General features: G+C 50.6%; 8 protein-coding genes across 8 annotated transcripts; 5 read left to right on the top strand and 3 right to left on the bottom strand.

The window, feature by feature from the left end:
* Positions 1-219: 219 nt before the first annotated feature.
* N7510_010922 (putative l-fucose permease) lies at positions 220-1,924 on the bottom strand (the record flags this gene model as incomplete). Its single annotated transcript, XM_056982847.1, has 4 exons — positions 220-1,016; positions 1,085-1,309; positions 1,366-1,583; positions 1,671-1,924. The coding sequence occupies 4 exons, from the start codon at positions 1,922-1,924 to the stop codon at positions 220-222; spliced, it is 1,494 nt and encodes a 497-aa protein (XP_056828341.1).
* Positions 1,925-3,708: 1,784 nt separating this feature from the next.
* On the top strand, positions 3,709-4,743 carry N7510_010921 (glycoside hydrolase family 43; the record flags this gene model as incomplete). The annotated part of the gene is made up of 1 exon (XM_056982846.1): positions 3,709-4,743. The coding sequence occupies one exon, from the start codon at positions 3,709-3,711 to the stop codon at positions 4,741-4,743; it is 1,035 nt and encodes a 344-aa protein (XP_056828340.1).
* Positions 4,744-5,337: 594 nt separating this feature from the next.
* Positions 5,338-6,509, top strand: N7510_010920 (uncharacterized protein; the record flags this gene model as incomplete). The annotated part of the gene is made up of 2 exons (XM_056982845.1): positions 5,338-6,404; positions 6,458-6,509. The coding sequence occupies 2 exons, from the start codon at positions 5,338-5,340 to the stop codon at positions 6,507-6,509; spliced, it is 1,119 nt and encodes a 372-aa protein (XP_056828339.1).
* Positions 6,510-6,828: 319 nt separating this feature from the next.
* N7510_010919 (ATP-dependent DNA helicase 2 subunit KU80) lies at positions 6,829-9,484 on the bottom strand (the record flags this gene model as incomplete). Its single annotated transcript, XM_056982844.1, has 10 exons — positions 6,829-6,849; positions 6,906-7,375; positions 7,426-7,637; positions 7,695-8,080; positions 8,133-8,672; positions 8,732-8,792; positions 8,842-9,010; positions 9,060-9,194; positions 9,246-9,300; positions 9,356-9,484. The coding sequence occupies 10 exons, from the start codon at positions 9,482-9,484 to the stop codon at positions 6,829-6,831; spliced, it is 2,178 nt and encodes a 725-aa protein (XP_056828338.1).
* Positions 9,485-9,790: 306 nt separating this feature from the next.
* On the top strand, positions 9,791-10,489 carry N7510_010918 (DUF4149 domain-containing protein; the record flags this gene model as incomplete). Its single annotated transcript, XM_056982843.1, has 4 exons — positions 9,791-9,822; positions 9,876-9,909; positions 9,968-10,256; positions 10,323-10,489. 4 exons carry the CDS (start codon positions 9,791-9,793, stop codon positions 10,487-10,489), a joined length of 522 nt encoding a protein of 173 aa, XP_056828337.1.
* A 472-nt stretch (positions 10,490-10,961) lies between these two features.
* On the bottom strand, positions 10,962-13,100 carry N7510_010917 (sugar porter family MFS transporter; the record flags this gene model as incomplete). The annotated part of the gene is made up of 5 exons (XM_056982842.1): positions 10,962-11,167; positions 11,224-11,713; positions 11,767-12,513; positions 12,573-12,649; positions 12,710-13,100. The coding sequence occupies 5 exons, from the start codon at positions 13,098-13,100 to the stop codon at positions 10,962-10,964; spliced, it is 1,911 nt and encodes a 636-aa protein (XP_056828336.1).
* Positions 13,101-13,339: 239 nt separating this feature from the next.
* Positions 13,340-13,639, top strand: N7510_010916 (uncharacterized protein; the record flags this gene model as incomplete). The annotated part of the gene is made up of 1 exon (XM_056982841.1): positions 13,340-13,639. The coding sequence occupies one exon, from the start codon at positions 13,340-13,342 to the stop codon at positions 13,637-13,639; it is 300 nt and encodes a 99-aa protein (XP_056828335.1).
* Positions 13,640-14,602: 963 nt separating this feature from the next.
* N7510_010915 (uncharacterized protein) lies at positions 14,603-15,559 on the top strand (the record flags this gene model as incomplete). The annotated part of the gene is made up of 1 exon (XM_056982840.1): positions 14,603-15,559. The coding sequence occupies one exon, from the start codon at positions 14,603-14,605 to the stop codon at positions 15,557-15,559; it is 957 nt and encodes a 318-aa protein (XP_056828334.1).
* Between the last annotated feature and the right edge of the window lie 117 nt (positions 15,560-15,676).

Raw genomic sequence — 15,676 nt, 5'->3', positions numbered from 1 at the left:
CTTGCCTCCCCTCAGGGCAGGGGACTTGGATGCAATATACAAATCAGTGCAAATCAAAAGTTTACCTAATATCGGTACATGGTCTGTCATCTGCAAGGTATGTTGTACTTGTTCCCGTCTCTTCCAATGACTCTCTGTCTAGGTAATCCAGGTATTATATAGCATTCTCCAACCCTCTTGGCTAACCTTACATATCTCGTTCGAATTGAAACGTATCTTTCACGAAACAGTAGTTTCGGTAGCTTTCTCCTGTTCCTTGACAGGCGCATTATCCCGCTCTGCAACAGGTGCATTCTCCTGCTCCTCAACAGGTGCCTTCTCAGTAGCAGCCGTGTTTTCAACATCCCCCGCGTTACACTCCGCGTGTCCATGCAGACCGACTTCAGCTGCAGTAAAGGAGTCGACAACATTCTTGTAGCTAGGAAGGAAGTTGACGGCCAACGCGTATGTCCAAGCAGCAACAAAGAAGACAAGAGGTACGACCATAGAAATACCATTGCCATAGGCATCAGCGGCGGCGAATGTTGCGGGTGGAACGCAGGCGCCGCCGACAACACCACCGACGATATATCCACTTCCACGCTTGGTATGCCTACCGAGGCCGCGCATGCCCAGTGCGACGATGGTGGGGAAACAGATGGACTCGAAGAAAAGGACGACGTAGAGCAGTGATATGCCGATATTTCCGCCCTGCGTGATGGCTGGCGCTATGAAGATGATGGCGCCACTGATAAAGACGAGGAAGCACCAGCGCGGACGGGCCCATTTCATGATGAAGGATCCGAAGAATCGACCGATGGCGAAAGACGCCTGGGCGCCGCCATAGAGCTTTGACCCCATGGAGTTGCTCGTGCCAGGGCGGGTGTATGTGGCGTAGTTGATGAAGCCGCTGGCGATAGCGACCTGGGCACCAGTGTAGCAGAACTGGGCAAAGGCAGCGTGGAAGAGCTTGTACTGTTGAATGAAGGGCTTATCCTCGGCACCAACGTGTGTTTCGGTAGCTTGAAATTCCATATCTGCAGACCAAGTTCAATCAAAATCAGCATATCCATCTTCATTAGGATTCAATGAGGACGAAACCTACCGGCATCAGTAATTTCTGGGATCTTAGAAAAGAAGAAGAGGAGGGCGAGCAGGAGCACAAAGACCGCAATGGCGAGGTAGACCCATTGAACGTTCTCGATGGCGCGCTCATCGCTAAAGTTGAAGAAAACGTAGGAGCCGAGGACGGGGGCGACAACAGTGCCAATACCATTGAAGGCTTGGGAAATGTTTATGCGAATCTCCGAATACCTTGGTGGCCCGCAAACTGTGGCATTGAGTGTTAGGCTTAGCTAGAGAACTCCCTGGCTATGAATGACGTACCGGTGATGAACGGATTAGCGGCCGTCTCGAGCGAGCCAAGGCCGTTGCCAATAATAAAGATAGAGGCACAGAAGCCGCCGAATGACTTGGCCTTGATGCAGGGAATAGCAATCAGTGCACCCAGAGCGTAGAGGCAGAGACCCCAGATGAAGACGGCGCGATAGCCATAGTGGCGCAGGATCCAGGCGGCATGGCCAACAGAGGCTAGCGGGTAGGCACTTGAGCGAAAGTCAGCATTCGTCTCTTCCCTTACTGGTTCTTGTTCTTGGTTTTAGCCAAGGGGCGTGGCGGGAGGGTAAACAGACCCAAAGTAGGCGGCCTGCAGACCAGACGAACGCGCCTGAGTAATGTGCAGGACACGCTGGAAATGTTTATTGAGTGTGTCAAGCAAGCCGTAACTGAAGCCCCAGAGAAAAAATAGGATGGTGACAATGCAGATGGGGTAGATAGACTCCCGCAGGGTTAGTTCGGCGGCTCTAGTGCGGCGGTGGTCGGGCGCCTTGAGCGAGCGTTCCTTGAAGAATTGCTTAACACGTAACCGAAGAGTCGTAGAACTCATGACTGTAGGGACTAAAGGGGCGGAGGTGATATTATTGACGGAGATAGGAGGTGTCCCTTTTTTTGGATGAGAAGAAACCAAGGAAGCCAAAGTCCGCCGGTCTAGCTAGCGGCGGTCGGGGTGCTTCTTATGCGAGAAAGTCACTATTGAGCCAAGCAATATTTTCCAGGGTCTTTGGGGTCCGCCTATACCATCACGTCAACATTTCCCCATGGTCGGGTAATAATATGGGGTAAATATGGGGAACCCGATTTAGCGCCGGAAAGTCAAAATGCAATGCTCCAGTAGCATCATGAGAAGGATCACGAAGGAGCAGACACTGACCCTACCCCGCTTTGAACTGCTACTCTAACTATCACCCGAAAGAAAGTCAACCAAATTCCCGAACTTGCCAAGAACTTGCCAAGAGACGCCGCCTCGTAGTTGGTGTCTGGTAGAAGGTAGGTTCTTTGTTCGGCCGCCAGTGGTTGCCTTAAAACCTCTTTCAGGATTATTATGGTCGTTCTTTACACTTTATTCTATTCTTAATTGCCCACATCGTCATCGTCATTGTCTCCATACTTCTCACGCTATAGTTCTGGGATCCACAGCGGGTGCCTCCATATACTCGGCACTTGGGGATGAATAGTATAAACTCCACAGAATCAAATTCTCATAAAGGTCTGATCTAGCCTACGAATACCATAGCTTAAGGCACTTATTACATAACGCATCTCACCTGATGCATTCTATGTTTACCTTACCCCAAGAATATAGTGCTGATATAGTGTAACCGAGATCAGTTTGTCTATAGATCTAGATAAAGTCGCCCATGCAGGCCGCGATCGTCCCTGTCTTTGCTAGTTGCATCACAATGCATAGGCCCCCGTTACCCTTTTCTATTTTTAGAGAATTTCCAACGATTCAGGAGAGGATTTCGATAATTATATGAGATGGATATTGTATTCTGCTTAGGAAGTATTTTCAGAAGCCTCTGAATTCCGAGGAAAGACCTAGTGACCCTCATGTTCCTTGCCCTAGCGTTAGGGTTTTATTACTCAAACAAACGCCAGCATTTTTCGCCCACGACTATAATTGTCATTACGATGCCTTGGGGCAACTTGAGCTCAAGCTATATGGATGCTTTGGAGTCCTTCGAGATACCCGCATGCAATGAACTGGAAGATGGAAACTTTTGATCCATGTAGAGAGTAGAGAGTCGAAATGACAAAGTTTAAAATAGCTCTAACTGAACGAACTTTGTGCTGGGCTGGCGTCTCCACGCTTTTGCGGCTTTGAGCTAAGATGAGCACGAGCGACAAGTTGCCGCCCAGACCTGAAATATATCCACATTGGACGCTTGAAGAGTTCCTAGTACGAGCGATAAGCGCTGCTCCTTTATGAGATCTCCGGAGGACAGCCTACAATATGTACACCAAAGAAATGGGAGGGGTCATCGCGGAGATACAACACAATTCCCGCTAGCGTCGGGAAATTCAGCATAGTATGTACGTTAGAGGCCTTTTGATAAACAACATGCGGGGGATTGTCGCTATAGATCTACAGTGGTGTAAGAGATGCGCAAGGAATGTTTGTAATATTTACCTCGTGAGATACAGAATTCTGACAGCGAGGGGATTCTTCCTCGTATATAAAGGAGTCCCACTCTTCTGGTGGTTCCCTGGTTCTTCCACTTGCCTGATACTTTTATATGTTTGGATATATCTTCATCATGTATTGGATGAAAATTGTGCGGCTTTCTATTACCCTCATTATTGCTGGCGCTGTTCCTCGCCTAGGTACTCATGGCACCTGTGTTGATTAGTATCCTTCCCCTGTTGCTGATACTTCATTTTTTAGTTGATGCATCACCAGCAAGCGCGTCTATAAGCGACCTTCCGAGTTCTGGATGCGTCAAAGACACTGGCACTATTCCGTTCGGAGTCTCAGCTGCCGGCGGATTTCAGCTGGTGTATGACCCCAGTGTCGGGGAGCCCAGACCTTGGTACATCAACGATCATACTTTTATAAAAAATGCCAAAGACGGTACCTGGCATCTGTTCGGTATTACGCACACAAATCCGGCTGACCCAACGGACGAGCATGTTTTCGCGCATGCAACGGCACCAGAATTGTACGGCCCGTGGACTAAACAAGCATTTGCACTGCACGTGGATCCATCTTATGGTGAGACTCATCTGTGGGCGCCGTATGTGCTAAACGTGGATGGCATTTACCACATGTTCTACTGTGGTGGCGGCAATGACACGGCATATGCAATCAACTTGGCTACTTCAACGGATCTGTTTCATTGGACCCGACGGCCAGAGGGTCCTCTGTTCCATGATGGCTATGATGCGAGAGATCCATTTGTTGTTCGAGTCGGCAACCAATGGGTTATCTATTATTGTGGTACTAGTGAGCCGACTGGTGGCCATCATTCTGTGCTCTATCGAACCAGCGACGACCTGGTCAACTGGAGCGAGCGCCAAATTGCATTCAAAGATCCCACAATCGGCACCGGCGGTGGCAACACGGAGTCTCCATATGTATATGAGCATAATGGCCATTGGTATCTCTTCACCGGTCCGAGGCCGAGTCAAGAGGTGTATGTGGGTACCGATGTTTTTGTTAGCGATGATCCGTTTCACTTCGATGTGTCGAACCGCGTCGGTCACATCAGCTCCCATGCTCTGGAAGTGATCACGGACGGTGGGGTCGACTATGTCTCCCATTGTGGCTGGGGTCAAAACGGAGTCTCTTTAGCACCATTAAGTTGGCCTACTTGGAGTGAGATGTTGCGATGCCCCGCAACGGCGCAACTGTTTGAAGATTACTGAAAAGTCAGCACATGGGCTTGGGAAGTCGATAGTACTATACAGACACGATTTATCTGGAGAACAGCTTCACACTATTGTAGTCATCTTGAAGATCTTAAGAACCCTATTGAAAGCTCTTGGTTCTATTCAGATTCCCGTTGCTCAGCTAGATACTTGAATGATGAGGCCTTGCTCAGCCGCTTTGGGATAGGTACTAGCTATCAACCCAGTCCAACTCATATTTCATCGATACGTGGAGGTATGAATGGACGTGATTGAAGACAATTCCATGATCAGATCATTCACATAATAGTAGGAGGTATCATAGTTTATACTGCTATATTGAAAAGAGAAGGTGGATATTGCTAGATCAGGTGTTTTCAACATCTCTCAATCAATAAAAGCCGATCTCGACCAATTTCATTCCACAAAATAGAGCCGTGAAAGGAAGATTCAGGTAGAGCTGCTCTGTTCCTCCGTATAGATCATCTGCATCCTCAGCCCTAATCTGCACCTGACATGATCACATGACTTTCTATCTTTATCGCGCGTTGCGTCACTGATTTCCTCCTCGACTTGACTCTGCTGCTTTCTTTCCCTCTGTTCTCCTTCTCCATGGCGCCCACCGTTGAGATTGCTATTCCGACCACCACACTATCACCCACATCCCCACCCCACACTGTCTACAGCATCACCGTGCGCCTCCCGCTCCGCTCCTTCACCGTCTCCAAGCGCTACTCCGACTTCTCCGCCTTCCACGCCACGCTAGTCAACCAGACGAATGCCGCGCCGCCAGTCGCTCTCCCATCAAAATCCTGGTTTTCGAACACAGTGAAAAATGAACAGTTCCGAGAAGAGCGCCGCCGTGCCTTGGAACAATATCTCAGGGCGATCAACGAGGCCTCCGACGGGCGCTGGCGCACGTCGCCCGCCTGGCGCGCATTCTTAAACCTACCCAGCGCGGCAGCGGCCTCGAGCAACGGTACTTCCAATACTTCTACCCGGCTGCATGCAGCCATCACCGACCCGGGTAATGCAGCCAACGCACCGATCACAGACCCAACGCTCTGGCTAGACTACTACCGCGACATGAAGAGCCACCTCCACGAGGCACGATTGCAGCTCTCCCGCCGAGATCAAGAGACCACCCCGCAAAAGCAACACGAGAGCTCTGCACAAGCGAAGAGTAGTCTCGTGCGTGCAGGCACGATGCTCTCCGCGCTAGACGACGGTCTCAAGAACTTCGGCCGCGGCGGGTCTTTTGAGGGTCTTGGCGACGGCGAGCTGCGCCGGCGCAAGGACCTGATCATCAACGCGCGCAAGGAAAAAGACGGTCTGGACGATCTGATGCAGGCGATGGCTACCAAGAGCCGCCTCGACAGTGCCGTTGCTTCCGTGAAAGACAAGGATGCTTTGCTTCGTGCACAGCAGAATGACAACGATACCGGCGGCCGCAGGACTCCGCGCTCGGGTCGTGTTCTTGGGAAGGAGACGGAGCGCACGCGCGAGCTCGATAATGAAGGGGTTTTGTTGTTGCAGCGGCAGACGATGCAGGAGCAGGATACTAGTGTGGAGCAGTTGATGAAGATTGTGGCGAGGCAGAAGGAACTTGGTGTTGCTATCCATGAGGAGTTGGAGGTGCAGAATGAAATGTTGAGGATGGCGGATGAGGATGCTGAGAGGTATATTCATCATCTTATTCTTATTGTTCTGCTTATACTGACTGCGGTGTTAGATTGCAAGCCAAACTCGATGTTGGCAAGAAGCGGGTCCAGAAGATCTCTTGATGAGAACATTCCATTTCCAGCGACATGCGACGACGACAAACTTTGTTTCATTTGGGCTCTTTTCTTTAGCGGAGTCGGTTTTGTTTATTTGGCATTCAATATATTCCCCTGTGGATTCTCAGGCTCTTGTCTGTCTTTGCATCCACTATCGATAGATCGAGCATATTACTTTATTTTCCACATTTTTGAATCTCGGCATTATTTTTTTCGAGCCCAGCGGGGACTTGTAGATAGAGGTACATAGTCCATTTCTAACGTATACAATCTCCTAGCAAACCAAAAACCTGTGCCATTCAACTTAGACTCAGAGTGGAAGAAATCACTCAGAGGAAGACAAGAACTAGAGTGCAGCATTAGCAATGAGCCTTTTACACAGCAGGAAGGGAAGGAACTCACCTCTTTGGCCTCCTCGGCTTCAACCTCCGACCTCTCAGACATCTCCTTATCAATCAAGCCCAGCCTATTCCTCCGCATAAGCCACCACAACTCCTTCCGGTCCCCGCCTAGATCCTCACTCAACATCTTCTCCTTCAGCTTCCGCAGGAAATCATTGTACGCCGCAGGCTCCTCGTAGTCAACGAGCTCATCACGCATCGTCCTAAGACCCTCGATGACACGGTCGTAGTTGGCATCACCAAGACTGTGGCGGATCAGGTTCTCGATAATACCGGCCATCTGTTTCACGGCATCGAGAATGGTCTCGACGCTGTCTGCGCGGGAAAGAAGTTGTTTGAACTCCGGGATTGCGTTCTCTGGAGACAGCTTGGCCCGTTTGGGTTCTTGGTTAAGCAGGGCGTCAACGTCCAGACCGGAGAGAGGCTTTTCTGCTTCGCGTTGGCGTCTGCGGCCTTTTGTTCTTGGAGGAACTGTATAGCTGAGTCAGAGACATTGTATTTCACCAGATTCCAAGACTTACCCTTCTTGACATCTGCGATGGTCATCAGTTTCTTGAGGTATGGCTGCGACTTGTTCACCATCTCTTCAGCCGGCTCGGCGAACTTGGTCAAGCGGTCTGATGGGTCGAGAACGGGATCTTTGGGATATACAGCGCGGTGCCGCACTGCCGATTCGATGCGGTGTAGGAGTGGCGAGTAAGAGTCCTCAATTGGAAGTGTGTTAACCAGCTCTCTTTTCTTAGGTGTCAGTGAAGTGATTTAGAAAAAAGCCCCAAAAGAGAAAACTCACCCGTCATCATTTCTGTATTCCAGATCCATGCTATCGACGTATTGGCTCATGGCTTCCTGCAAGCTGTGGCTTGGGAGATTCCGGTGCTCGGTGACTATATTCCCTGAGACGGTGACCACTTTGTCCAAGGGAGGGAATCGGTATGATCGGACATCCTCTGCAAAGGGGAGCTGTGTTTCAATGAGGCACTCATATTCTGGCTCGATTGAAGGGGCGAGCAGGACCATGAACGGAGGCTTGGCTTCTTTGGTCACCAGTCGAGCCACTGCGTACGATTCCACCTCGAAAAGAGCGTGGATGAAGGAGGACAGTGCAAGAGCGGCTTTGTCGTTTGCACGCTGTGGAATAATGATGTTGGTGTTGGACATGTGCAGGTAGCGTTCATACTGCGTAGCAGTTAGAATTAAAGACAGAAACGGCCTCTGTGATGGAACTCACCTTGTTGTTCTGGACAAATCCAATAAGCTCCAATCCTGCAAACGTCTCCAGGTTTGTGATGTTCTCGTCGAGCTGACTGATGTGTACCGCGGTGCGTCCGTACTCGTACCCTTTTGCAAGATCATCTCGCTCGACATCCCCCTTGCCTCCTGGTGCAGACTCATCTTTGATTTGGTATGTTCGTGACATCCTCACAGCAGTGAGTGTGTTTTCTTCACCTGGAACTTGACTGGCTCCAGGGGCGGTTACGGTTGCAGAGCTGCCAGACTCTTCCTGACCTGTGCCAGCGCCAGAGCGCAGCACGAACGAACTTGCAGAGGGTGGCTTGGCGACATAGGTTCGAAAGTACCGTTCAACCGGTATCCGCACGGCAGTATCATAATCGTTTGGGTTGCCGAGCTGGAGAAAGCCCTTAAAAGATGGCATGCTCTTCGTGACTTTGATGCGAGGAACCTCCAGTTCGGAGATGGCCTGTTGAAGAGTGCCGAATACGCCATCGCAGTCTTCCGCAAGTTTACGAAGCAGGTCTTCATTTTCAGCCTGCAATAGTACTACATTAGCATCATATCACCGTGGCATTGATCATGATCCTCACTCACCTTTCGAGGATCTTTATCTTCCTCCTTTATCCCGTACTCCGGGTCATCGAAATCTGCTCCGCTGAAGGGAATTAGCAGCGACCTTTTTTGTAAAACGTAAGAATGCTTACATGACTACCAGGTCAATGTTATCCTCTTTGATCTTCTTCGTGATCTCATCGAGGCCGTCACCGCTCATCGCCCCAGAGCCATCGGTCACCAGCACAATTTTCCGTTTGTACTTGAGCTTCTTGCAGAAAGTGATGATCATCTGTATGGCGATGACAATCGAAGAGACCGCTGGCTAGAAGTGAGCAAATGTATCTCGAAGAAAAGAAACCTCACATACCATCGCCCTTGTTAGTATGACTGGGCTTGATCGACTCGCGCAGCTTCCGGATATCGGGCATCAGGGCCTGACCGAGACCCAAAAGCACGGAAATATTCGCGAAATTGGGGTCACCTTCAAGGTCATTCACGGTATCTGGCATCCGCGCGTCAGAAGAGACACCTTAGGAGGAAGTAAGTCACGCACCATCTGTCCTCAGAGCGACCACTCCCAGTGTAGCCGTCTTCCGACCAGTGGCAATCTAAATGACAGATCAGTATTGAAGAGGGTGCTGCTGCAAAATGTGGGCAACTGACCGTCGTGGTGATCCTGTCCCAAACATACTGCATCGCCCAGTCCAGGTCGGTCACTGGGCGGCCATGGTGGCACTCGCCCATGGACCTCCCCACGTCCACAATGTACATGGTGGCCTCCTTCTCTGCCATGGATGGGGACGCAATGAGATAAGGCTCAACGAGAGAGAAAGAAGGGACAGTCCAGGCAGACGCGCGATATTACCCTTTTGGGCGTTAGGACAAACGCGACGGCACATGACATCACTTGGCCAGCGTGTGTATATCATATGGTGCGTCGCAACAGTCCTTTCACACTCTCGGGGACGTGCACATAACCACATCCCGCACTCCCGTCCTTCGTCACGCCTAGTTTTATCTTCCTTCTACCTTTTTTGACCCTCGACCTGAACACAATAAGTAGAAAACAATTTTTCCTGGCCAGAAATAAGAGACAAGATGACCGATCCACGCCCCTATCATATTCTCAGGTGCGTCAGCACATTTCATCTATCTGACGATCAACTCACTAACAACACCATAGCTACGGCACTCTCCTGGGAACACAGTTCTACCAGGTAAGCCATGTCCCAATTAAAGAAAAAAGCCAAATAATCAATCCAACTGCATCCCCAGTCCTTCGTGAGCGGCACAGTCGCATTCCGCGCCCTGCCGCGTCCCCAGTTCGCCAGCTTTCAAGCCGCCATCTTCCCCATCTATTTCTCCATGCAGACCGCGCTGCCCGTGGTCGTTGCTCTGACCGCCAGTCGTGGTGGCCAGGCTGTCGGACTGTCAGGTCTGACGGCTCCCGAGCACCGCTTCTCGACCCTTCTGCCCATGGCCACGGTGGCGGTCACGGGTCTGATTAACCTGTTCGTGCTGCGTCCGATGACGATCAACGTGATGCGTGAACGGAAGGCTCAAGGTGAGTTTTTTTAAGTTCTGTCCCCTACTTTTAAAATAAGTGAGGCTGAGGCTTATTTGACTGCAGAAACCCGGGATGGAAAGAGGAGCTATGACCCCGCGCCGCACTCCAAGGAGATGATTGCACTGAACAAGAAGTTTGGGCGCGTGCATGGCATGTCGAGCTTGATTAATCTTGTCAGTCTGATTGCTACTGTTTGGTATGGTGCTGTTCTGAGCAAGAGGCTCGACTAGTTGTCCTCGGAGGGGGAATGTTTTTGGATTGGCAAGCGCTCTTAATTTTCAGCATGTGTAAATTGTCTCCACTCTTTTTCGGACATCCAATCCATGTCAAATGTAATATTGGTTCTCAAGGAACCTAGAACTACAAGTTAAGAAAGTGCTACACTGAAAGAGTAGAATTAGCGGCCTCCTACCACTAAACCCATTAGGAAACAGCCTGAGATCTACTGTGAAAAGCGCTGTAAAAAGGGTATATCCAATCCAAAAGAATGACACGAGCCAACAAGGCTCAATTACATGAGAAAGGTATGAAGATATCCAGCGTTCTTCAAGGCAAAGAAGAAAATTCAAACCGGAAAAGAGGAAAACGAGTCAGAAACCAAAGAGGCTGGAGTAATGATATCAAAAACGCAAACGTGGTATCATATCGCAAAAGGCGATCAAGAGTTCTGATATGGCCGTTGAAGGGATGGACGGGAAGAAGCTAAGCAGATCCAGTCCGGTGCTTCTCTGATGCCGCATCGCCCACTTCGGCCATGCGCTCGGAGCCATGGTAGAAGCTGGGTAGAGGCTCCAATTTCTGGCGGAGTACCCAGACACGGAAGTGCCACCAGGCATTCTTGATCTGGTATGAGGCGTGTTTCCTGGTGGAAACCGAGAACACCTGGTCCAATTCCTCCAGAGTGAGAGCTAAAAGTCAAAAGTCAATAGGAATCTGAACGCTAATGAACTGAAATATGACTTACCCTTGGTCTCGGGAACGAAAAGCAGGACCAGGAACCAGCCAATGACGCACCAGGCTGCATACCACCCAAAGCTGCCTGTCTGTCCGAAAGAGTCTTCCATGGCCGGCCACGAGAGGGAGATAATAAAGTTGAAACACCACGTCGTGGCAGTAGCCCATGACATACCGACCTCTCGAACATGCAAAGGAAAAGCCTCGGCTGAATATGTAAATGGTACTGGACCTTCACCAGGCGAGTAGAACACCTCAAATAGGTACATGCCTGTGGTGACCATCGCAACCCGTTTGTGGCTAGTTGGGTCGTCTGGCTCAATGAAGAATGAGAAGCCGGTCCACAAGAGACAGATTGCAAGGAAGGGGAATGTGAAAAGCAACAGATTCCGTCGCCCCCATGTATCGATTGTGAAGAAGGCAGGCAGCGCGAAGACCCAGTTAAGGATACCCGTTCCCATGGATGCAAGGAGGGCAGAGGTATCGCTGTATCCGGATTTCTGTTTTATTTATGAGCAACTCAGAAATCTGAGCGGGAAGCAGGTCAGCTTACCTCGAAGATTGTGGTGGAATAGTAAGCGATGATATTCACACCGCAGAACTGCTGCATAAACATCACAATCCAGCTCGCCAAGGCCGCACGGCGGTTTCGAGGAATTGTAAATAGCTCAAAGAACATCGAGAAGAAATTCTTGCCCTTGTTGATTTCCCGCTCAAGCTCAACGCCCACGTAGGCATAATAAAGGTCTCTGGCGGCCTGTAAATCTGTGGGACGTAGGATCCGGAACGACTTAAAGGCCTTGTTGACTTTGTCCTGCTGGATGAGCCAACGCGGAGACTCAGGACAGTAATAAACTTGAGCACAGACAATGATTGGCAGCACTACAGTAGACCCAAGCATTAGACGCCAGCCAAGGTCAGGAGCCAGGCCTCCAAATGCCACTCCCATGATGTTCCCCAACATAATACCAAAAGCAGTCCACATCTGCCACATCATCACGAGAGCACCTCGAATTGGAGCAGGAGAGCATTCCGCTGCATATACAGGGACCGTCGTTGACTTGGATCCAATTCCTAGGCCAAGAACGAAACGGGCAATGAAGAGGTTGACCCACGAGTTAGCGACACCCTCCCAGATTGAGGCTATAGCGGCAATGGTACAAGAGATGAAAGTTGTTCCCCGTCGGGCAAAATATCGATTCAGAGGTTCGGTGAGCCAGGAGCCAAGAACAGCGCAAGCCAAGTAGGGCGCGCCCACGACAAGGCCAAGAATGAGCGGCCTGTTCTCGATGCCCAGATGCTGTGTCCCATTTAGTATAGAGTCTCAACTCACATATATGTTTATTGGAGGAACCATACCTTGGCGTATTTGGTCTGCGCGCCGTTGTTGACCGTCTCATCCATACCCTGTACAGCAGCTGCAAGTGAACACATGGCTGGGGAATGTTAGTTTCCAGCTTATCAAGGGTTTTGTTTTTTAGTGCGTTCCAACTCACATGCGAGCCAATACAGCTTCCAGGGCTGCGACCACTTGTGGGTATGCTCCCGGATGAGAGCCTCCCTCTCGTCGTCCGTCAATTCGGGCAGGTTGATCGCGTTGGCCGGGTCCTGCGAAATCAGAGCACCCTTTACGAAAGTCTCTTGATACTCCTCGAGCTGGTACTTTTTGCAAAACTCCGCGACATTTTTGAACAGCTGCTCGCGAGGAATACCGGCTAGAGGATTTTCAAAGACTGCATTAAGGTGATCTCGTCCCATATGTTCCACGTCAGGTTGGTGATAGTCCTCCTTAGCCTTCTCTGCATGCTCAAAGCTTGTAGGATAGTCATCCTTGCGACTGGACTTCTCGTCCGAGGTCGTGGGCGAGATGTCTCCGTCGCCCTTCATCTTGTCCTCAATTCACGGATAATCGCACAGTAGATTGACACAAGAGATTGGCAACCAGTATAAGTAACGCCAGGGAAGAAGATCGCAGAAGAAGGTCGGCGGTGGGGAATCAGCGCCTTCTTAAGGATGCGGAGCAGTTTCAAGCGTTTAGTCACAAATCACAGAACTAGGTAGTTAGTTCATCATTAACGAGACTGGCTGAGGGGCTATAGTGGCCCAGAGTAGTCATCGACGGCGCTATGTTGCGCTCAACCCTAAGTAATTCACCACTGAGCGCGGCCAAAAGAACCGATATCCATGGCTCGGTCCTGCCGGAGGACACTTCCCCAACGCGGAGATGGCCATGGGGGTGGAGCGATGTGGGCCACATCGCGAACTGGACGCCAATGAGTGCAAGCATCAACAAGCAACGCGAAGCCCTGGCCGAAGCATCCGGGAAGCGATCACCGCCAGGCCAGCCTATCACGGCGTGGGACTTGGGCCATCACGTCATTCTCATCGGTGTAAACAACGCGAGTCGAGTAACTCGACAGGCCTGAATACCGGCTTTGACCCAGCTAGAGATACATGGATGCAGCGCCGCTGACGGCAACAGCAGTCAGGAGATCCATGTAGTCCTCTCAGGCCCCTTCCCGGCCAGAGCCGCGTCAAAGGCACGTCCTCCACATACTTCGGTGGCTTGACCGGCTGACGCCTTCCGCAAGTTATGGGGCCATTCTAAGGTTATTCCGACGCCTTCTATATTATTGGGGAACGGCCTGTGCTCTCTGGCCTCCCCGCACTGGAAATCCCCCGATCAAGATGGTCGCACGCCACGACTTTCCGTGCTCTATCGGCCCTTGCATTGATTGATGCGACCATCCATGGCGCCCGGAACGAGTGTTTTGTGTTTGTTACGGAATTAGATTCCGGTAATGTTTGAATGATATGGGATTCAAGTGCCATCCATCAGCCCTAGTTCAGTGATGACCCGGGGCACGGACGGTACATAAAGCATGATGTTTTTTGATGTCATTGTCTTCCAATCACTGCGTTTGGCCCCTTGGACATCTGACATTAGATGGGAACACCTTCAGTCTGGAAATGCAGATGCTGATGCAAAATTTAGAGGGGTTTAAAGCTAGCCAGGAGTAGCATTATATAAACAAAGTACCCTGTAGTGCAAAACTGCAGCATGCTTCCACGTGGCATGGCAAAGTCCTACAAGACAAACGCGGCTTTTCTTTATATACATGTCATTCAAGCTGGCTCTGTCTAGTTATGATCCCAGATTGAACAAAATGGCTTCTGAATAGATTATTGAAAAGCAAACTTTGAATACCAGACAAGAACGCAAAGGGTCAAAGAACTGCCCATCTGCTCACAAACATCATATTCGCCGTATCATTCCCTGCCCTCCGGGAAGCAGCATGAATAGGGCGCCGCAGATACTTGGATCGTATGTTGTAAACACATTATATATCACGGCCATCCTCTTTCCAGTTCTATCACTACTCATCGATATGGAGCTTCTCATACCAGGACTTGTCTTCCTTGCGAGCAATCTCTGGGGCGTCTATAGGCCCATCCCGTTTACGATCATCCAGCCGAGCCGGTCCTTTTTGGACCGGGTTCTGGGATCCCTTCAAGTGGCGAGCGCGGTATACACCCTCGATCAGTTCTATTCCTATCTCATGCCGAGCTCTCTGGCCCGGTATGTCAGTCTGGGTCAGGAAGTGGTGGCCGACTTCGTGGACAGCATCAATATCACGAATTTTTCAGCATCCGATACCACAGCGAGCATCGTGACAGATCTGTTCAACGTTTCGTTGCTCTCTGATGAATTACCAAGCGACAGCGACGAATCTCATCCACTGAAACAGCGTCCCTCAAAACCAGGGACTTGCTCCCCAGAGGCAAGGTACAACAACGCAGTCCTAGTCCTCCTGATCATCATCCTCGCGGTACAACTCAAGGAAACAGCCCAACACGGCACCGACACCTATGCCAGAGAGATCCAACTCCTGCGCACCGAGCAGCAAATCCTCTTCACCGAACTCCAATCCTCACACAAAATCGCACTCAATGCGACCCTCCAACGCCTCGCCTCCCTGGAAGTAAGCACCGATCAGCTTTTCAGCTTCGGAAACGAGCTTCTAGCCCACAGGGATATGCTCGCCGCCAAGATCGCGGCCGGCATTGCCGATGAACTTAACGGTCCGGACTCCGAGCTAGGGCGCCATCTACGTGATGTCCAGGATGGTCTAGCGGCGCTCCGGGAGGGCGCGAGTCTGGATTCGGGGGCTTGGATGGAACTTGCGGAGTTGCTGAGGGCTTTTCCTTCGAATGTGGCGTCCGCGATTGCTACTTCTCTTGCGGAGGAGATTATGAATGTGAGGATGTTGGATGGGACTTCGACGGGGATGTCATTGGGGAAGTCGTCGGGATTGGAGAGGAGTATTTGGGCGGTGCGCAGTTAGTTTTTCGATCTGGTCATGCTGGAAACTCATGAGGGCGTATATTTTCCCCTGGTTGTCGGGAATATGCTGTTTGGTCTCAATGAGAGCCAGATGGTACTTTCTTTCCTGTTCTGGGGG

Source organism: Penicillium lagena, assembly GCF_028827675.1.
Source record: "Penicillium lagena strain IBT 129212 chromosome Unknown utg000008l_segment0_segment0, whole genome shotgun sequence".
NCBI classification, from domain to species: domain Eukaryota; kingdom Fungi; phylum Ascomycota; class Eurotiomycetes; order Eurotiales; family Aspergillaceae; genus Penicillium; species Penicillium lagena.
Note: the sequence above shows the minus strand (reverse complement) of the source record. Positions and strands in the feature narration are given on the sequence as shown.